Here is a 20,837-nt window from a genome sequence, read left to right on the forward strand (position 1 = left end):
TAGTATAGTTTAAAGTTGGGTAGTATGATACCTCCAGCTTAAGTTCTTTCTACTTATCATTGCTTTGGCTATTTTTCATGTCTCCAAGGTAGGCATTAAAAAAAAAAAAAGAAAGAAACAGAAAAGGCAGCTAGAGAAAAGGGGTAGGCCACTTACAAAGGGAATCACATCAGGGTAACAGTGAACCTTTCAGCAGAAATTCTACAAGGCAGAAGACATTGGAGGCCTATATTCAGCATTCCTTTTTTTTTTTTTTTTTTGAGACAGAGTCACCAGGCTGGAGTGCAGTGGTAGTGGCATGATCTCGGCTCACTGCAACCTCTGCCTACCGGGTTCAAGTGATTCTCCTGCCTCACCCTCCTGATAGCTGGGATTACAGGCACATGTCAACATACCCAGCTAATTTTTATATTTTTAGCAGAAGACAGGGTTTGCCATGTTGGCCAGGTTGGTCTTGAACTCCTGACCTCAAGTGATCTGCCCGCCGTGGCCTCCCAAAGTGCTAGGATTACAGGTGTGAGCCACTGCACCCAGCCATATATTCAACATTCTTTAAAAAAACTCCAGTGAAGAATTTCATATCCAGCCAAACTAAACTTCATAAGCCAAAAAGAAATAACATCCTTTTCAGACAAGCAAATTCTAAGGGAATTCGTTACCAGCAGAACTCCCCTACAAAAGGTCCTTACAGGAGTGCTAAATATAGAAAGGCCATTACCAGCCACCACAAAAACACACTTAAGTACACAGACATTAACACTACAAAGCAACTCCACAATTGAGTATGCATAATAACTATCTAACAACAAGATGACAGGATCAAATCTGCCCATATCAATATTAACCTTGAATGGAAATAGGCTACATGCCCCAATTAAAAGGCACAGAGGGGTAAGTTGGATAAAGAAGCATGACCCAACTGTATGCTGTCTTCAAGAGACTCATCTCACATGCAATGACACCCGTAGCCTCAAAGAAAAAAGATGGAGAAAAATCTACCAACCAAGCAAACAGAAAACAAAAAAAAGCAGGGGTTGCTTTCTAATTTCAGACAAAGCAGAGTTTAAAGCAACAATGAAAAAAAAAAGACAAAGAAGGGCACACATAATAGTAAAGGAATCAATTCAACAAGAAGACTTAACTATCCTAAATATATATGCACCCAGATTCATGAAACAAATTCTTAGGAACCTAGAAAGAAACTTTCATAATAATGGTGGGAGACTTCAACACACTGCACCACCAGTATTAGACAGATCATTGAGACAAAGAACTAACCAAGATGTTTGGGACTTGAATTCAACATTTGACCAAATGACCCTAATAGATATGAACAGAACTCTCCTCCCCCAAATAACAGAATATACATTCTTCTCATTTGCACATGGTACATACTAGAAAATCGACCACACAATCAGCCATGAAACAATTCTCAGCAAATTAAAAAAATCCCAAAATCATACTGACCACACTCTCAGACCACAGTGCAATAAAAAGAGAAACGAATACTAGGAAGGTCACTGAAAACCATATACATAGTATATGTGCTGCTGAAGAGACCACAGAAAACCATATAATCACAAGGAAATTAAACAACCTGTTCCTGAACAACTTCTGGCTAAACAATGAAAATAAGGTAGAATGAAATTCTTTGAAACTAATGAGAACAAAGATATAACATACCAGAATCTGTGCAACACAGTTAAAGCAGTGTAAGAGGGAAGTTTATAGCATTAACCTACCACCACACCAGAATGAACTAGAAAAACAACAGCAAATCAGCCCAAAAGCTAGGAGAAAACAAGAAATAACAAAATCAAAGCTGAACTGAATGGAATTGAAATGTGAAAAATCATACACAAGATCAGTAAATTCAGAAGTGGGTTCTTTAAAAGAAAAAATACAATTGATAGATTGCTACCTAGACTAATGAACAAAAAAAGAGATGATCCAAATAAATGCAATCTGACATGGCAATGGGGACATTATCACTAACCCACAGATGTTAAAAAAAACCCTCAGAAATTATTATGAACACCTCTATGCACTCAAACTAGGAAACCTAGAAGAAACAGATAAATTCCTGGAAACATACAACCTCCAAAGATGAACCAGGAAGAAACTGAAAGACTGAACAGACCAATAATGAGTTCTGAATCAGTAATAAGCCAAACCAAAAAAAGCCACAGCAATCAGGTGTGAGAAAGAAATAAAAGGCATCCAAATAGGAAAAGAGTAAGTCAAATTATCTCTGTTTGTAGACAATATGCTTCTATACCTAGAAAATACCACAGTCTCTGCCCAAAAGCTCCTATGTCTAATAACACCTTCAAGGAAGTGTCAGGATAAAAAAATCAATGTATAAAAACCAGAGGCATTTTTATACATCAACAACCAAGATGTAGAGCCAAATCAAGAGTGTAATCCATTCACAATAGCCACAAAAAATATAAAGAATCTAGGAGTATAGCTAAATAGGGAGGTGAAAAATTTCCACAAAGAAATTTACAAAACACTGCTGAAAGAAATCAGAAATGACACAAACAATGGAAAAACATTCCATGCTCATCCACAGGATGAATCAACATTAACATGGCCATAATGCCCAAAGAAGTTTACAGATTCAATGCTATTCCTATCGAAGTACCAATGACATTCTTCTCAGAATTAGAAAAAAACTATTTTAAAATTCATATGGAACCAAAAAAGAGCCCCAGTAGCCAAAGCAATGCTAAGCAAAAAGAACTAAGCTGGAGATATCACATTGCCCAACTTCAATCTACACTACAAGGCTATAGTAACTGATATAGTTTGGCTCTGTGTCCCCACCAAATCTCGTGTTGAATTGTAATCCCCAATGTTGGAGGTGTGGCCTTGTAGGAGGTGACTGGATCATGTGGGCTTCTTATGAATGGTTTGGCCCCAACCCTCTTGGTGCTGTCCTTGAGATAGTGAGTTCTTGTGAGATCTGGTTGTTTAAAAGTGTGTGGCACTCTCTCTCTCTTGGCTCCTGCTCTGGTCATGTGAAATGCCTGCTCCCCATTTGCCTTTCACCATGAATATAAGTTTCCTGAGGCCTCCCCAGAAGCTGAACAGATGACAGACTCATGCTTCCAATTAAACCTCTTTTCTTTATCAGTTACCCAGTCTCAGGTATTTCTTTATAGCAATGTGAGAACAGACTAATATCATAACCAAAACAGCATGATACTGGTACAAAAACAGATACATAGACCAATTGAACAGAATAGAGAGCCCAGAAATAAAGCTGCTCACCTACAGCCATCTAATCTTTGACAAAGTCGATAATATCAAGCAATGGGTAAAGGATTCCTGTGCAATAAATGGTGCTGTGACAACTGGCTAGCCATATGCAGAAGATTGAAACTGGACGCCTTTCTTACCCCATATAAAAAAATCAACTCAAAATGGATTAAAGACTCAAATATGCCATCTCAAACTATAAAAACCCTAGTAGAAAACCTAGGACATACCCTTCTGGACACAGACCCTGGCAAAGATTTCATGGCTAAGACCACAAAATCAGTTGTAACAAAAACAAAAACTGACAAATGGGATCTAATTAAACTAAAGAACTTCTGCACAGCAAAAGAAACTATGAACAGAGTAAAAAGACCACCCACAGAATGGGAGATAATATTTGCAAACTATGCATCTAACAAAAGTATAATATCCAGGATCTATAAGGAACTTAATAAATTAACAAACAAAAAACAAAGAAAAAGTGGGCAAAGGACATGGATAGACACCTCTAAAAAGACAACATGTGGACAAGAAGCATGTGAAAAATGCTCAACACCACTAATCATTACAGAAATCCAAAACAATGAGATACCATTGATCTCATTGATCCAAATCAATGAGTTACATGAGATACCATCTCATACTAGTCAGAATGGCTATTATTAAAAATTCAAAAATGAACCAATGCTGGTGAGGTTGTTGAGAAAAGCAAATGCTTATATACTGTTGGTGGGAAAGTAAGTTAGTTCAGTCACTGTGGAAAGCAGTTGTGATGCTTTCTTAAAGAACTTAAAACAGAACTACCATTTGACCCAGAAATCCCATTACTGGATATATATCCAAAGGAATATAAATTGTTCTACCATAAAGACACATGCACATGTATGTTCATCACAGCACTATACACAATAGCAAAGACATGGACTCAATCCAGGTGCCCATTCATGGTGGACTGGATAAAGAAAATGTGATATATATATACACATACACACATACACACACACACCATGGAATATTATACAGCCATAAAAAGAATGAGATCGTGTCTGATATGATTAGGCTTTGTGTCTCCACCCAAATCTCATCTTGAATTGTAATACCCATAATCCCCACATGTCAAGGAAGAGGCCAGGTGGAGGCAATTGTGGAGGTAATTGAACCATAGAGGTGGTTTCCTCCAAGCTGTTCTTGTGATAGTGAGTTCTCATGAGATCTGATTTGTTTTTTTGGAGATGGAGATGCTCACATCTCAGCTCACTTCAACCTCCGCCTCCCAGGTTCAAGCAATTCTCCTGCCTTAGCCTCCTGAGTAGCTGGGACTATAGGTGCCCACCACCACACCCGGCTTTTTTTTTCCTGAGACGGAGTCTTGTTCTGTGCCCCAGGCTGGAGTGCAGTGGCGCGATCTCGGCTCACTGCAAGCTTCGCCCCCCCCGGTTCATGCCATTCTCCTGCCTCAGCCTCCCGAGTAGCTGGGACTACAGGCGCCCGCCACCTTTTTTTTTTTTTTTTTTTTTGTATTTTTAGTAGAGACGGGGTTTTACCACATTGGCCAGGCTGGTCTCAAACTCCTGACCTCAAGTGATCCACTGCCTTGGCTTCCCAAAGTGCTGGGATTACAGTTGTGAGCCACTGCACCTGGCTGAGATCTGATGGTTTTATAAGGGGCTCTTTCACCTTCACTCAGCACTTCTCCCTCCTGCCGCCTTGCAAATAAGGTGCCTTGCTTCCCCCTTGCCTTCTGCCATGATTGTAAGTTTCCTGAGGTCTCCCCAGCCATGAGGAACTGTGAGTCGATTAAACTTTCCTTTATAAATTGACCAATATCAGGCAGTTCTTTGTAGCAGTATAAAACAGACTAATACAATGTCCTTTACAGGAACATGGATGGAACTGGAGGCCATTATCCTAAGTGAACAAATGCAGGAAAAGAAAACCAAATACCACATGTTCTCATTTGTAAATATAAGTAAACATGAACACAAAGAAGACAGCAAAAGGTATCAAGGCCCACCTGAGGGTGGACCTTGGTAGGAGGTTGAGGACTGAAAAATTACCTATTGGATACTACACTTATTACTTGGGTGATGAAATAACCTGTACACCAAATCCCCATGACACACAACTTACCTAAGTAACAAACCTGCATATATGCCCCTAAAACTAAAAGTTAAAGAAAAACAATAACTTGTATATGCATGTGTGTGTATATGTGTGTGTGTATGTTTACTACTTTGTAAAGAAAGTTAAAATAGTTATACTATTTTGACAGAAACATCAAATTCCCACACATCAAATATTTATGGTGTCATTCCCATTGAGTTTTTTTTTAATTTTTTTCTCTTATTAGCTTTCTGCTATGGTCTTAATGTTTGTGTGCCCCTCTCCAAATTTATGTGTAGAAACTTAATCCCCAGTGTGACAGCACTGGGTGTGGGTCCTTTGGGGAAGTAATTTAGGAGGTCTCCAATCTTGGGAACAGAATTAGTACCCTTGTGAAGGAGGCTTAAGAGAGTAATCCTATCCTACTTTTCAAAGGCAGAAACTGAAGCTTACAAAGGAAACCTTGGTGAACTCACAGAGCCACTACATGATCTATTTGGAATTTGAATTCAGGCCCGTAACTACAAAGCCTGTACTCTCAACAGGTGCATTCATTACATTGTTTCAACACTTGCTGACTGCATACTCATTGCCAGGAGTTTAACATGCAATATTTCATTTAATAGCCACACAATTCTTCGGGATGTGTCAGAATCTTACATTTTACTGATAAGATAAGGAAACTGACACCCAAAGAAATTAATTAACTTGTCCAGGGTCACACAATAACAAAACAATAAGTTCTAGTCCATGCTTTCAATATTGCTCTTAACTGCTTCCCTAAATACCTTCCCAATGATGATCCAAACCCAACCCACATCATTACTTTCAACAATCCTGTTTCTTCATAGTTCCTGGGAACGGAATAGAAAATAAGCTAGATGATTTACTAGAGTACAGATCTCCAAGTATCCATTTATGACTCTGTAATATCAGAGAAAAGGGATGCAGGGCTGGGGGATATACACCTAGTACTAGAAAGAAATACCTTCAAGACTTCTCAATTTTTTCCATGTGGCCCATGTTTATCATGACTAGAAAATAATGTGTTATATTAAGGAGAAATGAGTTTTCTACCTGCATTAGTTAATACACAGGGTATCTGTCATGGAGTCTACTAATTTAAAAGAACTGAGCTGAACTGAAGACAGTTAGCATCAAGATCCATACATGGGCAATTTCTCTCTCATTTTTTTTAGTGTCATTTCCGAGAACCTAGACTTACATAAATGTGGTTAAAAACAGTAAGTATTTACTCACTGCATGAAGCAATCAATCACTCAGGTGAGCTTAGAGTAGAATATAGCCAGAGAGTTAGCATGATGGAATACTACCAGGCTGTTATAAGCAGAAACCTCAATAAGCACATCTGCTTACTGAGAAATAAAATCACTCAATGTCACATGTTGGGCCAAAAGAGCCTCTTATAATGCATTTACTTAAAATTATTATTAAATAATTAATGGTCCTACTTCTGGCTCTCAAATATCATTTTCATGATATTTCTTACCTATTGTAATAATTGACATGCCTGGTTGAAATTTTCTTTAAAAATTATTTTACCACAAGTATTTTATATACTACCTTTCTTCAAGAGATATTTTTAGTATCTTTTGCACAGGTATGGACAAAAACTTAGGAGTATAAAAATTTCTACCTGCATTAGTTAATAGACAGGATATGTCATGGAGTCTACTAATTTAAAAGAACTGAGCTGAACTGAAGGCAGCTAACATCAAGATCCATACTTGGACACGGATGTTTTTGTTCCCTGAAATGTTTGAATGAAACCGATACTTGAGGGAAGTGTGCTATTTTACCGCTTTGAGTAACTTTCCTTAGCACTGTTTTAGGGAGGGGTGGTTAATCACAGTGTGTAGGTACAATACAAGTATTAAAACTGGCCTTTTCAATAAACAACACTCAAGAAATTATGCATCTACAAGAGCAAGAAAAACAAAATGAAATCTCTACCTCACTTTTTTTTTTTTTTTTAGACAGAGTTTTGCTCTTTTTGCCCAGGCTGGAGTGTAATGGCGTAATCTTGGCTCACTGAAACCTTTGCTTCCCTGCAAACTTTGCCTCCCAGTATTACTATTTTTTTTTTTTTTTTTAATATGAGGCAGAGGCCAGGTGTGGTGGCTCATGCCTGTAATCCCAGCACTTTGGGAGGCCAAGGCAGGTGGATCACCGAGGTCAGGAGTTCGAAACCCACCTGGCCAACATGGTGATCCCCATCTCTACCAAAAGTACAAAAAATTAGCCGGGTATGGTGGTGGGTGCCTGTAATCCCCCAGATACTCTGGAGGCTGAGGCAGGAGAATCACTTGAACCCAGGAGGAGGAGGTTGCAGTGAGCTAAGATTGCACCATTGCACTATAGCCTGGGCAACAAGAGCAAAACTTCATCTCAAAAAAAAAAAAAAAAAATTAATACCAAATGGACAAGAGACTAAAAATACAAGAATATCTTCTTAACTTTGCGATGGGATATTTTAAAAGGAGAGCAAAAACAATCTTTATAAAAGACAATATTGATAAATCTGACACACTAATATTAAAAACTTTTGTTCATCAAAGGAACCAAAAGACAATAAAAACACAGCTCAATAACAGGAGTAGATATGTTTAATATATTCGAACAATCTAGGACTAGTGTCCAGAACACAAAGGAAATTCTAACAATCAGTAGAAAAATGTGTAAAAGATTTGAACAGGCATGTCACAAAAGAAGAATCCCAAATGGCCAATAAATATGAAAAGGTGCCTGAACCTATCTGCCAAAAGACAACTGTATGTTAAAATCTCAGCAAGATCTCACTGTCTACATACAGGAGTAGCAAAAATCAAACTGTCTGATAATAACAAGTGCTGGAAAGAAAGGAAGCAACAAGACTTTTATATACTGCTGGCAGAAATGCAAATTGGTACAATTTCTTTGGAAAACTGTTTAGCATTATCAAGAAAAGATAAAGAGAGGCATATGTTATGACCCAGGAACTCTGCTTGCTAGAGAAATTTTTGCACGAATACCAGGATACATGCTTACAGGCACATTTTTCATAAAAATAATCCAAATGTCCATCAACAGTGGAATGGATAAATACCACTGTGACAAATTCATACAATGGCACACTGTATAGTAATGGAAACAAAACTGTACAACATAAATTCTCAAAAACATAATTTTGATAGAAGGAAGCCATCAAAATATAGACAGTAGGATTCCATTTACATGAAGTTCGAAACTAGACATGTTTAACTAACAGATGGTGTTTAGAAACAGATCCTTAAGTGATAAAACCATAAAGAAAAGGAAGCCGCTTCTAAAAAGTCAAATTAATACCTTATCATAAAATGCAGAGAAATGAGTGTGATTAGCAAAATAAACAGGAGCAGACAAAAGCGTTCTGGAATGCTGACAATGCCCTATTTCTCAATTAGTAGTCACTGAGGTTTTTGCCTTCATAGTTTTCATTATTTTGTGCAAGTAAGTATCTGTGTACTGTATTACATAAGGCAAGGGGTTTCAAAGATACATTTTTAAATAGTCCAAAAATAGTTAGTTTACATAATCATAATAGAAAATACCACTGAACCCAGAGAAATACAAGCAACAATGGGAGAATATTATGAATACCTCTGTGCACATAAACTAGAAAATCTAGAAGAAGTGGATAAATTCTTGGACACATACACCCTCCCAAGACTGAACCAGGAAGACACTGAATTCCTGAACAGACCAATAATGAGCTCTGAAATGCAAGCAGTAATAAATAGCCAACCAACCAAAAAAAGCCCAGGATCAGAAGGATTCACAGTTGAAGTCTATCAGGTATACAAAGAAGAGCTGGTACTATTCCTACTGAAACTATTCCAAAAAATTGAGAAGGAGGGACTCCCCACTAACTCATTCTATGAGGTCAGCATTATCCTGATACCAAAACCTAGAAGAGATACAACAAAGAAAACTTCAGGCCAATATCCTTGAAGAACATCAATGCAAAATTCTCAACAAAATACTAGCAATCCAAATCTAGCAGCACATCAAAAAGCTTACCCACCATAATGAAGCAGGTCTCATCTCTGGGAAGGAAGGCTGGTAACCTACAGAATGGGAGAAAACTTTTGCAAACTATGCATCCAACAAAGGCCTAATACCCAGCATCTATAAGGAGCTCAAACAAATTTACAAGATAAAAACCAATAACCCCATTAAAAAGTGGGCAAAGGCCATGAACAGACACTTCTCTAAAGAAGACATACAGATAGCCAACAATCATTTTTAAAAAGTTCCACATCACTGATCATTAGAGAAATGCAAATCAAAACCACAATAAGATATCATCTCACACAGTCAGAATGGCTATGATTAAAATGTTAAAAAATAACAGATGCTGGTGAGGTTGTGGAGAAAAAGGAATGCTTATACACTCAGTTTGATGAAGTTTGACTACTGCACACAACTATCTAACCACCACCTAAAACAAAATACAGAACACTTTTTAATCACCCTAGAAATTTCCTTATGCCCCTTTCCAGTATCCTTCTCTCAACACCTGCTTTTTGTTGTTTCTTTTTTAAAAATGCAAACCATTTATAAGTTAAATCTGTCATATTCATGAAATAACAATTCAATTTTTCTTTATAGTAGTCTTCCAAGGGAGGCTAGCTGAAAAACATCTGAAAAACGTCTTCATTTTACTTTGGGCTATATACTTGTCACCTTCTGACAAAACATGGGTGTCACGCCAGCTATATTCAGTTATGTATCAGTTGCAATGAGGAAACAACCATGTAAGCTGAGAACATAGTGAAGGGATCAAAATAAGAGATTCCTATTATTGAATGCTTCCCATTTCTTCAGCTGAAGAATTCCAGCTGAAAATACAAGAAGCAGAACCATGGGGTTTGGAAGATGGGCAGTGTCTAGCAGGACCTGAACACAGTTTTCTGAATATAATTAGGTTGAAAAAGCTCTTAAGGTTTACTGATTTATCTCTCTGAGCCTAGACTATGTAACTATATGTTACACAGTCACAACAGTTGGCAAAAAGAGGAAAATGGTAGGGAAGAGTTTCTACCTTTCTACCTTATACAGGTATCTGTGAATGAAATTTTACAAGATATGTTTTGAAAATACCAAAGCATGGCATGGTTTGCTATAGGTATTACAATGTAAATTGTGATTTCACATATCGCAATTCACTTCAAATCATCAATGCTGCCAGCTATGTTGTTTGCTTATTCAGATTCAAAAGAATCACAGCTGAATCTCTATTTAAATTTGGCAGGATTCTATAAAGTCAGGAAAGGCAATTGGACAAACTCCATGTCCAATCCATCTGCTTAAACTGTTTACTTATAGTAACAGCATACACATGTCTCATGTTACTGATAAACCACAGAAAAGCTTCTGGGATGCTGTTACTATCCAAACTTAAATGTAATGTTTATCATCACAAAGTAATGAGAAAAGTCAATGCAAATATAGATCACATTGACTTTGACCAAATTTAACACAATGGTAAGAATAAGCAAAATGCTTTTGCATATGTAAGACTATGTTTTTAAACTCTTTTTTGAAATAATTGAATATTTCTTCAATAAAAGGGTCTTTTATTTGGAACAATTTATTTTACCTTAAATTCTGAAAATTAATTTTATTGTTAAACATAAACATACAGAAAAGTCAGAAAAAATAGCAAACCTGTATTTTAATTTTACAGAATTTTAAGAATAATTTTAATTTGAACAATGTGTAACCAGTATCCAGTCAAGAAAAAGAAAACTAGAAGCACAGAGGAAGCCACCTATATGACTCTTTCTGACCACACATCTCAACCTTCTCTCTGAACAATCACGATCCTGATTTTTAGGAAATTTCTTTTTCTATTTTCTTTACAGTTTTACCACCTATGTGTTATTCCAAAACAATACAGGTCCTTTTGTCTTTTCTTGAACTTTATATGACTGGAATTGTAACAGTATATATATTTTTTGGTGACTTGTTTCACTAAAGAGAGTTTGTGAGATACATACTGTTATCCATAGATGTAGTTCATTCATTTTTATTGTTGAATAATAATCCATTATATGAACATACCATAATTTGTATCTCCAGCTATTGATGGATTCTTGCACTATTTTCCATATGTGGTGATTATAAACAATGCTGCCATTGAACATTTGTGTATATCTTGCCTGGTGGATATATGCATTGCCTTCCATGGAGTGTATGCCTAAAAGTGAAATATGATACAGATGTCTACAAATTTAGTAGACAACAGTAGACTGTTTGCTACATGGTAGGCTCAACTTATGTTATCACGAACATTGTCTGTATGTTCCCATTGCTCTAGTTCTTTGCCAATACTTGGTATTTTCAATCTAATTTTTGTCATTCTGATAAGTGAATCACATTATCACATTGAATTTTTAATTTGAATTATCCTGATTATTAAAGAGGTTGACTATCTACACATTTATTTTTTAGCTATTTGGATTTCTTTCAGAATGCCTATTCTCTTGACCATTATCCTACTGGTTTAGTTTGTTTTTGCATCTCATTAACTTGTAGGAATTCCTTACATACTCTGGATGCCACTCTTTTGTTGATTATATATATATAAAATATTCTTCCCTTCTATTGCTTGTCTTGTTACTCTCTTCCTGGTGTCTTTTGATGAACAAAAGTTCTTATTTTCAATGCAGCCCAATTTATCAAGTTTCCCTTTACTGTTAATTTCTTTTGTGTCATTTTCTTGTCCAGGTAAAACTCCGAGGTAAAGAAGAGATTAATCTATATTATCTTCTAAAAATTAGTTTTTTCTTTTTATATTTAGATCCATCTGGAATTAATTTTTTGTTTATGATGTGAGATACAGGTAACTTTTTTTAAAAAAACAAGGATATTCAATCATTATAGCCTTTATTCACTAAATAGAGCATACTTTCCCACAGTGTTCTGTGGTGCTTCCTTTTTCCATATGTGCATAGGCAAATATCTCACATTTCACGGATCAAGCATATATATACAAATGGTACTGTTTATGAATTCAATTATGTTCCATTCTTCTTTTTCTCCATCTTATCGCCAATAGTACACTATCCTAATTACTGTGGCTTTATAAAAAGTGTTTATACTTGGTAGAGCAAATCTTCCATATCGTTACCTCTTTCCCTGCGCCACAAGTCTCGCTCTGTTGCCCAGACTGGAGTGCAGTGGCATGATCTTGGCTCACTGCAACTTCTGACTCCTGGGTTTGAGTGATTCTCCTGTCTCAGTCTCCCAAGTAGCTGGGATTACAGGTATCCACCACCACACCTGGTTAATTTTTTCTATTTTTAGTAGAAACGGGGTTTTGTCATGTTGGCCAGGCTGGTCTTAAACTCCTGTCGTCAAGTGATCCGCCCGTCTCAGCCTCCCAAAGTGCTGGTCATATTGTTCTTTTTCAACAGGGTTTTGCACACTGTTTCATTGGATCTTTGAAATTCCGTATTTTACAATCTGCGTTTAAATATTGTTCTTTAGAAATTCTAAATAGTGTTTTGGAATTTCCAAAGAACAAAGTATTGGACTTTTAAATGAGATTTCACTGAATCTACAAATAAGCTTGGGCAGAAAAGAAAAATATACCATAGTGAGTTTTCCAATCCATAAACATTATAGATTTACTCCTAGATATTTAATATTTTGGTAATATACAAATATAATTGATTTTTATATACTGCCCATTGTCTAGTATCCTTGTTAATCTAACTTATTTGTGCTAATATTTATCTGTAAATTATTTTACATTTTTTTATGTATAACATATCATTTGCTAACAATGACTATTTCACTTTTTCTCTCAAATCTTACAACTTTTATTTATTTTTCCACTAGTTAGAACCCCCATTTTAAGCAGAAGTGTTGACAGCAAATATTCTCTTTTTGTACACAATTTCAAAGGGAAATTTTTCAACATTTCACCAGTAAATATTATTTTGCTATAATAGATTCAATTAGTCAGATTAAGAAAATTCCATTCTATTCCTGGTTTACTATGAATCTTTACCATTATTGATGCTGAACTTACCAAACGCTTTTGCTGCGTCTTTTGAGATGATATTTTTTCTTTTCTTCTGTTAATATATCATAATTTTCCAATGTTAAAGCAAACTCAAGTATCTTGAATAAATCCAACTTTGTTGTGATATATTATCCTTATTAGATATTGCATGATTCAGTTTGCTAAAATTTTGTTTAGAAATTCTGACTCCACATTTATGATTGAGATTGGTTTACAATTTTACTTTCTTTAGTTTCACTGTGACAATTGCGAATGTGGATTTCTTTTTATTTACCCTGCTTGGGCATAATTGGGCTTCTTGAATCTGTAAATTGATTTGTAAGTTTTGGAAAGTTCTAAATGATGATCACTTCAAATACTGTTTCTGCCCTATTTTCTTCTCTCTTTTCCTTTTGGAGCTCTAATTATACAGAAATTAGACATTTTCACCATATATTACATCCTTCTTATACTCTTCTCTTTATTTTCCATATCTTTTTCTCTCCATGCTCAGTCTGGATTCTTTCTTATGATCTATCTTCCAGTGCTTGGCTTATTCTACTGTTACCTCATCTATAATTTTTGTAACTTTTATTACTAAAATGTTCAGTTCTCAAATTCCAATTTTTTCTCAAATGTGCTATATATCTTTTAAAACAATTAATATTTATATCTTTGATCATGATAAGCATAGTTCTGGAGCCTCTGCAGGTCTGTTTCTATTGGTTTTTATGCATGTTGTCTTGTCCCTTTGTATGCTTAATTACCTTACTCTGCCAAACACTACATTTGAAATTTATTTTGTTGAGATAATTTGAGACTTAGGTTGCTATTATCTTTCTCCAAAATAAATTTTCCAATTGCTTCTGTTAGCCACCTGGGGTATTAGCAATTTAGAATCATTTTAATCTTTTTTCAGTGATTTGGATTTTCCCAGCCACGTACATGATTTGAAACTGAGTTGTCTGTGTAATGACTGGTGTACTTCCTGTCCACCCTTTTTCCTTGTACAGTCCTTTAAGATCCCAAACCAAAACATTAGTTTTTTTTTTTGCCATAGTCCCTACCATTGATTGTCCTAGATGCCAATATTTTTTTTTTTCTCATCAGTCCTGCAAACAGTCTCAAAGGAACTAATCAAACTCATGTCCACTTCTTTTGGATCATCAATGGTACCTAGTCCAAAAATGTCAAATTTCTGGATCTTGGTCCAGTAATTATTCATTACCCTGTTTGCAGTTCAGTTTTATTTCATATTTTATCTAGTTTTATTGTCATCAGTGGAAGGACAGTTCTGAATTACCTACTGTCACTACTGCTAAGTCCATTCCTATAGAAATTTTCAAGCTTGCCTTTTACTTCCTCAGAAGATAGCAAGCATAGTTTTGTAATCTGTGACTAGTAATAACAGAGCCTTGCAGTTCTAGTTTCTGCTTACTCATCACGACTTACTTACTTTTGGGCTTATCTTTTCACTATGGCTACTTGTCCTTGTAAAATTGTTTAACAGAAAGTATCTGAGGCCTAGAATGAAGGTGTCTTCTTCCAATGAGGATTTGTATTCTCTTCTAATTGATTCCTAAAGACACCACAAGTCAATCTAGGACAACTTTAAACTCAATTCACCATCTGAAATAATACAGGTGATGTGAATTTGAGCAGCAAATCTATGCCAGGGGTTGGACTATGGGTATAAATTCTGCATTGTGCCAAAGTGCTTTCTTCATAGTCCTGAGAGTGGGATGCAAAGGTTCATCATTATGTGATGGAGTAGGCTGATGTGGTCTTATCTTCATGAAAGGAAAATCGGAAAAATCTCCTATTAGACCTCATACTTAGGCAGCCCTTATACTTTTACTTTCATCACCTTACATGATGACGCCTGTAAACCACAACCCACATTTGCCAATCTGGCACATGTTTTTTGGGGCAATTAAGTTATAAGCACAACTTTCTAAATTCTTGCTTTTTCCTTGGACTGGGAATTCTTTAATTTCTTCTTAGCTATTTGATGCTTTTAAGAAAACTGCTTTCTTCCCCACCCAGCATTTTCAGATATTTTTGTCGGAAGAGTTGGTACCAGTACCCTAGACCAAAGTATGTTAGTAAACAGAAGCGGCTTAAGATATTTTTAAAAGCATAACACATAAATAAAGCTTACACACTTTTAATTTCTGAATGAAATCAGAAAACCCAAAAAAACAGAAGGAACCTGAAATGCATAGTAAGCACTACAAAACCCAGGTCTCCTCAGTTTCCTGACCCCTTCCATGACAAGAGCATTTCTATACATCACAAGTTTAATCCATTAGGTCTAAAGTAGTTCTCCGAACTTTAGAAAAATTATCTAAAGAAACACTGTGTCAAGTGATAGTAGAAAGCATCCATGTTTTGAGGTATAAATTAAGCAAATAAAAACCTCAAGATTCATCTCTCACCATTCCTCCATTAGTGCTTACACTTGCCCAAGTTCTACTGTCTTACCTTGTCTCTTCTAGACTGTCTTCAAATATCCTTCACTGGGTACCTGGCTTTGGCTCTAATGAGTTTGTTACTCCAGGCAGTTTTCCAAACAAAAAGGAATGGCTATTTACAATTCCTAGACTGAAATCATAAATATCATCAGCTGAATTACACTGAAATGTCAGTATTACTCTACAGAAGTCTTCATAAAGTGAGTGTGTCTTGGCTAGGTAAAAAGGATTTCAGTTTAAAAGGAGCAAAAGGATCTTATTGTAGGTAAGTCTAAACTCTTAGGTGGTCCTGCAGTGTATACTCTGAGGACAGCTTTACAGCAAGGTTCCTGACACAGACCATTTAGACTGGGAGCCAGACAACATTTTTCTCCCCCAAATTATAAGAAACCAGAGGTATTTCAGTAAATTGCCCCTTTGTGAAGGAAATAACTTTAGGTGAATTTTGATACTGAATACCTTTCTTATATAGATCATTTTGCCTTTTCCTCAAAAGTTCTATTACTTTAACCTAAAACAATATTCATGAGATAAGATACGTGTAGCAGTGTCTTCAAGCAATTGCCTTTTAATTCAAAGTACTCTATCCTTTACAAAAATAATCAGTATATAATAATTTTAAAAAAGATCAGAGATTTTTCCCAAAGCACACTGAATCTTTAAATATTGCATTCTAGCAAATGTGTGACAACTACCAGTTTCTGAACCTCTGGTATCCTGAAAGGGATGTGTTACACACAAGAACTGACTTTACAGCTCTGTCCTATTCAGTGAATAGGCTGCTTTCGGTTTCTTCAGATGACTGTACTATCTGATGCCAAAATGTAGTTGAGCACTACCTTATAAAGTTGGACATTCATATGCCTGAGAAACCCCACAATTCCACCATTGAGACATATGCCCTAGACTAGAGCAGTGATTCTCAAAATATGGTCCTTGGACTAGCAGCATCAATATCACTTAGGAACTTCTTAGGAATACAAATTCTCCAGACTCACCCTAAACCTACTTAATCAGAAATCTGGGGCAGGAGCCGGGGGCAGCAATCTGTGTTTTAACAAGTTCTCTAGGCAATTCTGATGCAGACGAAAGACTGAGACCCCCAACTTTAAAGAAATTCTTGTTTATTTACTCTGATACAAGAATGTTCGAGCAGCACTGTTTGCCCATGCTTGCGTGCACACTCTCTCTCTCTCTCACATACATACACACAAACTCTCTCTCTCTGAAATGTCCATTGTCAGAACAGATTTAAAAACTATAGTATTAATACAACGAAGGACTTACTCCACAGCAGAGAAAAGCAATGAAAAACAGCTATAAGGCTAAAAACTTAGAACCATAATTTTGACTGAAAAAATAATTGCAGAAGTCTATCGTACAATATTTTATGAAGGTCAAAACTAACTAACGTTATTTGACAATACATTTACGTGATAAAGCAATAAAGCTATTTCTAAAAAACAATGATACACCTTTAATTCTGTACAGTATTCCCTTTAAAGGAATCAGGAATGGGGTGAGAAAGGATCATATTGAGAACCACAAATGTAGTGGTAACAATCTTACTCCTAAATTGGGTGGTGAGTTCACAGCTGTTCACTGTATTTATATTATTTTTATTACAATTTCTTTTGTATATATCAAATATAACATAATAACCTTTATACCTAGAAAACAAAACAAAAAACCAAAAACTACAGCTAATAAATGAAAATAGCCATTACTTTAAATAGAAAATTAGAAACCACCTAAATATTATACTTTATGTAAAATGTGATATGTTCATTCCATTAAAGGTTTTTAAAGACACGATAAAGTATTTATGATAAAACAATGTAAAAAAGTCCAGTAAAATGTTTAGAAGAAGATACCATAAAATGTTATCAGTTGATATTACAGGAAGTTTTATTTCTTCTTTGTACATTTAACATTTTCCTATAGTGAATAATAAATACTTTAAAAATCACTGAGGATATTTAAATTATAATTGAGCTATTTAATGATTCTAAGTCATTAAAGAAAACTGCCAAATCTGTTGGAATCAGGGGATATTGGTGTTTGTAGAAATTTGGTTGTGATTTATTAGGCTTTATAATTCAAAGTTTTCTATTTTCTGCTATAGAGTCATACATCTTTATTATTGTGATTCCTGACAAAATAATTTCAGTTTGTTTGTGTGGGGAAAATATGACTGAGGAAACCATGATCTAAAGAGGACTTCAATTTAAAAAACCTGAAAATAACTTCATTTAAACAACTGAAAAGAACAAAAGTAAAAAAAAAAAAGTACATCTATTATTAACTAGCTTTAAAAAACAGAAAAAAGGCATATACTGAGTCTGCCTTATAGCTCTATGTACTGTCATAGTGAGAAAGGATCACAAAGATTAAGGTTAAAAAACCAGAGATTAGTTACACACCTCTTTTTCCAGTATTCTAGTGATCTCTCCTAGGGTCCGATCCAAAGCAGACACTTTATTGTTCGCCCATGAGCCACTGTCTTGTACTTGCAGTTGTTTTAGAAGATCTTTGGCTAATCGCTGAAGCCTTTAATACCAAATGAAAGGAAAGAATGACATTAATGAATTAGACTATAATGCTTCATTTCCCAAAATATCTTGAAACACAAGTTACTTTGAGTATTGTATTTGAAAATGCTTCACAGAGCACCTGAGGGGAGAAAAAAGCAGACAACCAATAAAGCTGGTGTTATTTTATATTCATGACCACCAATCCACTCTTCATGGCACAAAACAGAACTAAAGGATAATATTATCAATCTACAGGTTTAGCTAGACCAATTGATGCCTTTAGTTTCTATAAGATTCTTAAATCGGAACAGAATTAGGAATCGGGAGAAGGTGAGAGGATGATAGCAGAGAAAATGAGTATAAGAACCTGAGCAGGTTTTTATACTTTGATTTAAAACTTCAAATAGGTTTGGATATTATTAGCTTTATAAACTCTCAGAAAGCTGAACTTCCAAATGTTTGTTTACAGGCAGTTTGGGGATTGTCTGCTACTGCTCATATCATTTACTTAGACGAGAACACTTATTTGCTTTCCACCAAGAAATACCACATTATACCTAGACTATAAGAGTCTTCATTCAGATCACTGTGTGCATTACTTCTTTCTGGCCCCTACCTGGTTTCATGCACCTCACTCTTGGAGCAAGCCTCCTCTGCTTTCCACTTATTTGCTTGAGAATCCACTAACAGATGCTCACCAGATCTCCCCACTTTTCCCCTATATATCATCCCCGTTGCCTTAAATTTTTATCTGTGGTAGATTTCACAGTACATCATTATAATCATTTTCTTGCAAATGTCCTACATTTCCTCTCTATTGTTCTGTTTTTCACTCTTCTTAGACAAACCCCAGCACTGGTAACAATGTTTGTTTAGCTCTTACTATGGGCCAGGCGCCATTCTCAATGTTTTGCAGGCATTAATTTCTTTAGCTGGATTAATGAAAACAACTGCCAGACTTCTCCATTTCTGAATCTGGCGGGTGTAGGGGTGGTGGGGGGAGTCAGACCATGCAAAATACTGGTAGGACTACTGATTCAAGATCTTACTAAATCTCTCTAGGGTGTTCATTCTCCCACTGTCCACAAAGATTTGCTTCATACATTCCCCACTCTCTTCAAAACTCCACCCTTTCCTTTCTCTCTCTTGCTTTCATAAGATGATCCTACATTTCAAAGAGAAAATAGAAGTTATTGGAACAAGAAAATTTTCACTTTCGGCCATAAAATCTACAAGCTTATCTGCATTTCACCCATCTTCTTCTTTGTTCCTCTTATTACAGTCATTCCTTCCAGGCAGGACTAATTTCACCACACAGGATGTATGCATGAGATCTTTCTGGATCTCAAGCTCTCTCTTCTTCCTGTCTCAGGTCTTTCTGCAAATGTTCTTCATCTTTTCCTTCTGAAATGCTTCCTCCACTTCCACATTACCTAGAACATTACTATTTATCCCTCGGCTCTTAGCACAAACATTACTTTCTCTGATTTGATTATTTCTTCAAAGCACTCATCACAAGAGAATTAAAAATACTTACTGAACTAACTGTTTAATGTGTGCTTCTTCTGTGCAAAGCTTTACAAGGGAATTTCCTGAAGTGATAGAAATGTTCTATATTTGCACTGTCCAACATGGTGGCTAGAAGCTATTGTATTGAACAGTACAGAAGCAGAGTATTAACTTCATGAGAGAGGTGATCGCCTATCTCCTCACTGCTTTATCCTTATGTAACATGCTACTTTTACAGAAGTACACTCATTAGATATTTAATAAATTCATGTCCTACAGGGAAAACTTCCTCTTTACATTAATTTTAACAATATCCAGACCAGGGATGGTGGTTCATGCTTGTAATCCCAGCACTTTGGGAGGTCAAGGCAGGAGGTTCACTTGAAGCCAGGAATCTGAGATCAGCCTGGGTAACAAAGCAAGACCTAGTTTCTACAAAAAATAAATAATTAGCTGGCAATGGTGGCGTGCACCTGTAGTCCTAGCTACTCAGGAGGCTTAGGTGGGAGGACTGCTTAAGTTTCGGCGTTCTAGACTGCAGTGAGCTTACACCACTGTGCTCCAGCCCAGGCAAGAGAGTGAGACCTCCATCTCTAAAAAGAAAAAAACCCAATAACTTCATAGGTTACAAAATACTTTCATGTACATGATCCTATTTAATCCTCTCAACAATGCTGTCAATTAGTATTAGCCCTATTTGAAAATGCAAAAACTGATGCAGAGCAAGATAGCCAAATGGAAGCCTTCACAGATGTCCTCCATACAAGAACACCAAATTGAACAACTATCCACATAAAAACATATCTTAAAAATACTGCATGTTGGAATTGAACAATGAGATCACTTGGACATAGGAAGGGGAACATCACACACCGGGTCCTATTGTGGGGAGGGGGGAGG

At 36.0% G+C, this 20,837-nt stretch overlaps 1 protein-coding gene across 1 annotated transcript in view; it reads right to left on the reverse strand.

Annotated features, from left to right (window-relative positions):
* Positions 1-20,837, reverse strand: part of SCAPER (S-phase cyclin A-associated protein in the ER) — a 605,860-nt gene that overhangs the window by 231,785 nt on the left and 353,238 nt on the right. The window contains exon 23 of the mRNA XM_011982670.1: positions 18,318-18,444. Within this exon, the coding sequence (XP_011838060.1) occupies positions 18,318-18,444 (127 nt within the window). The remainder of the gene's footprint in view (positions 1-18,317; positions 18,445-20,837) is intronic.

The sequence above is a fragment of the Mandrillus leucophaeus genome, unplaced genomic scaffold (genome assembly GCF_000951045.1).
Source record: "Mandrillus leucophaeus isolate KB7577 unplaced genomic scaffold, Mleu.le_1.0 Scaffold241, whole genome shotgun sequence".
Taxonomy (NCBI): domain Eukaryota; kingdom Metazoa; phylum Chordata; class Mammalia; order Primates; family Cercopithecidae; genus Mandrillus; species Mandrillus leucophaeus.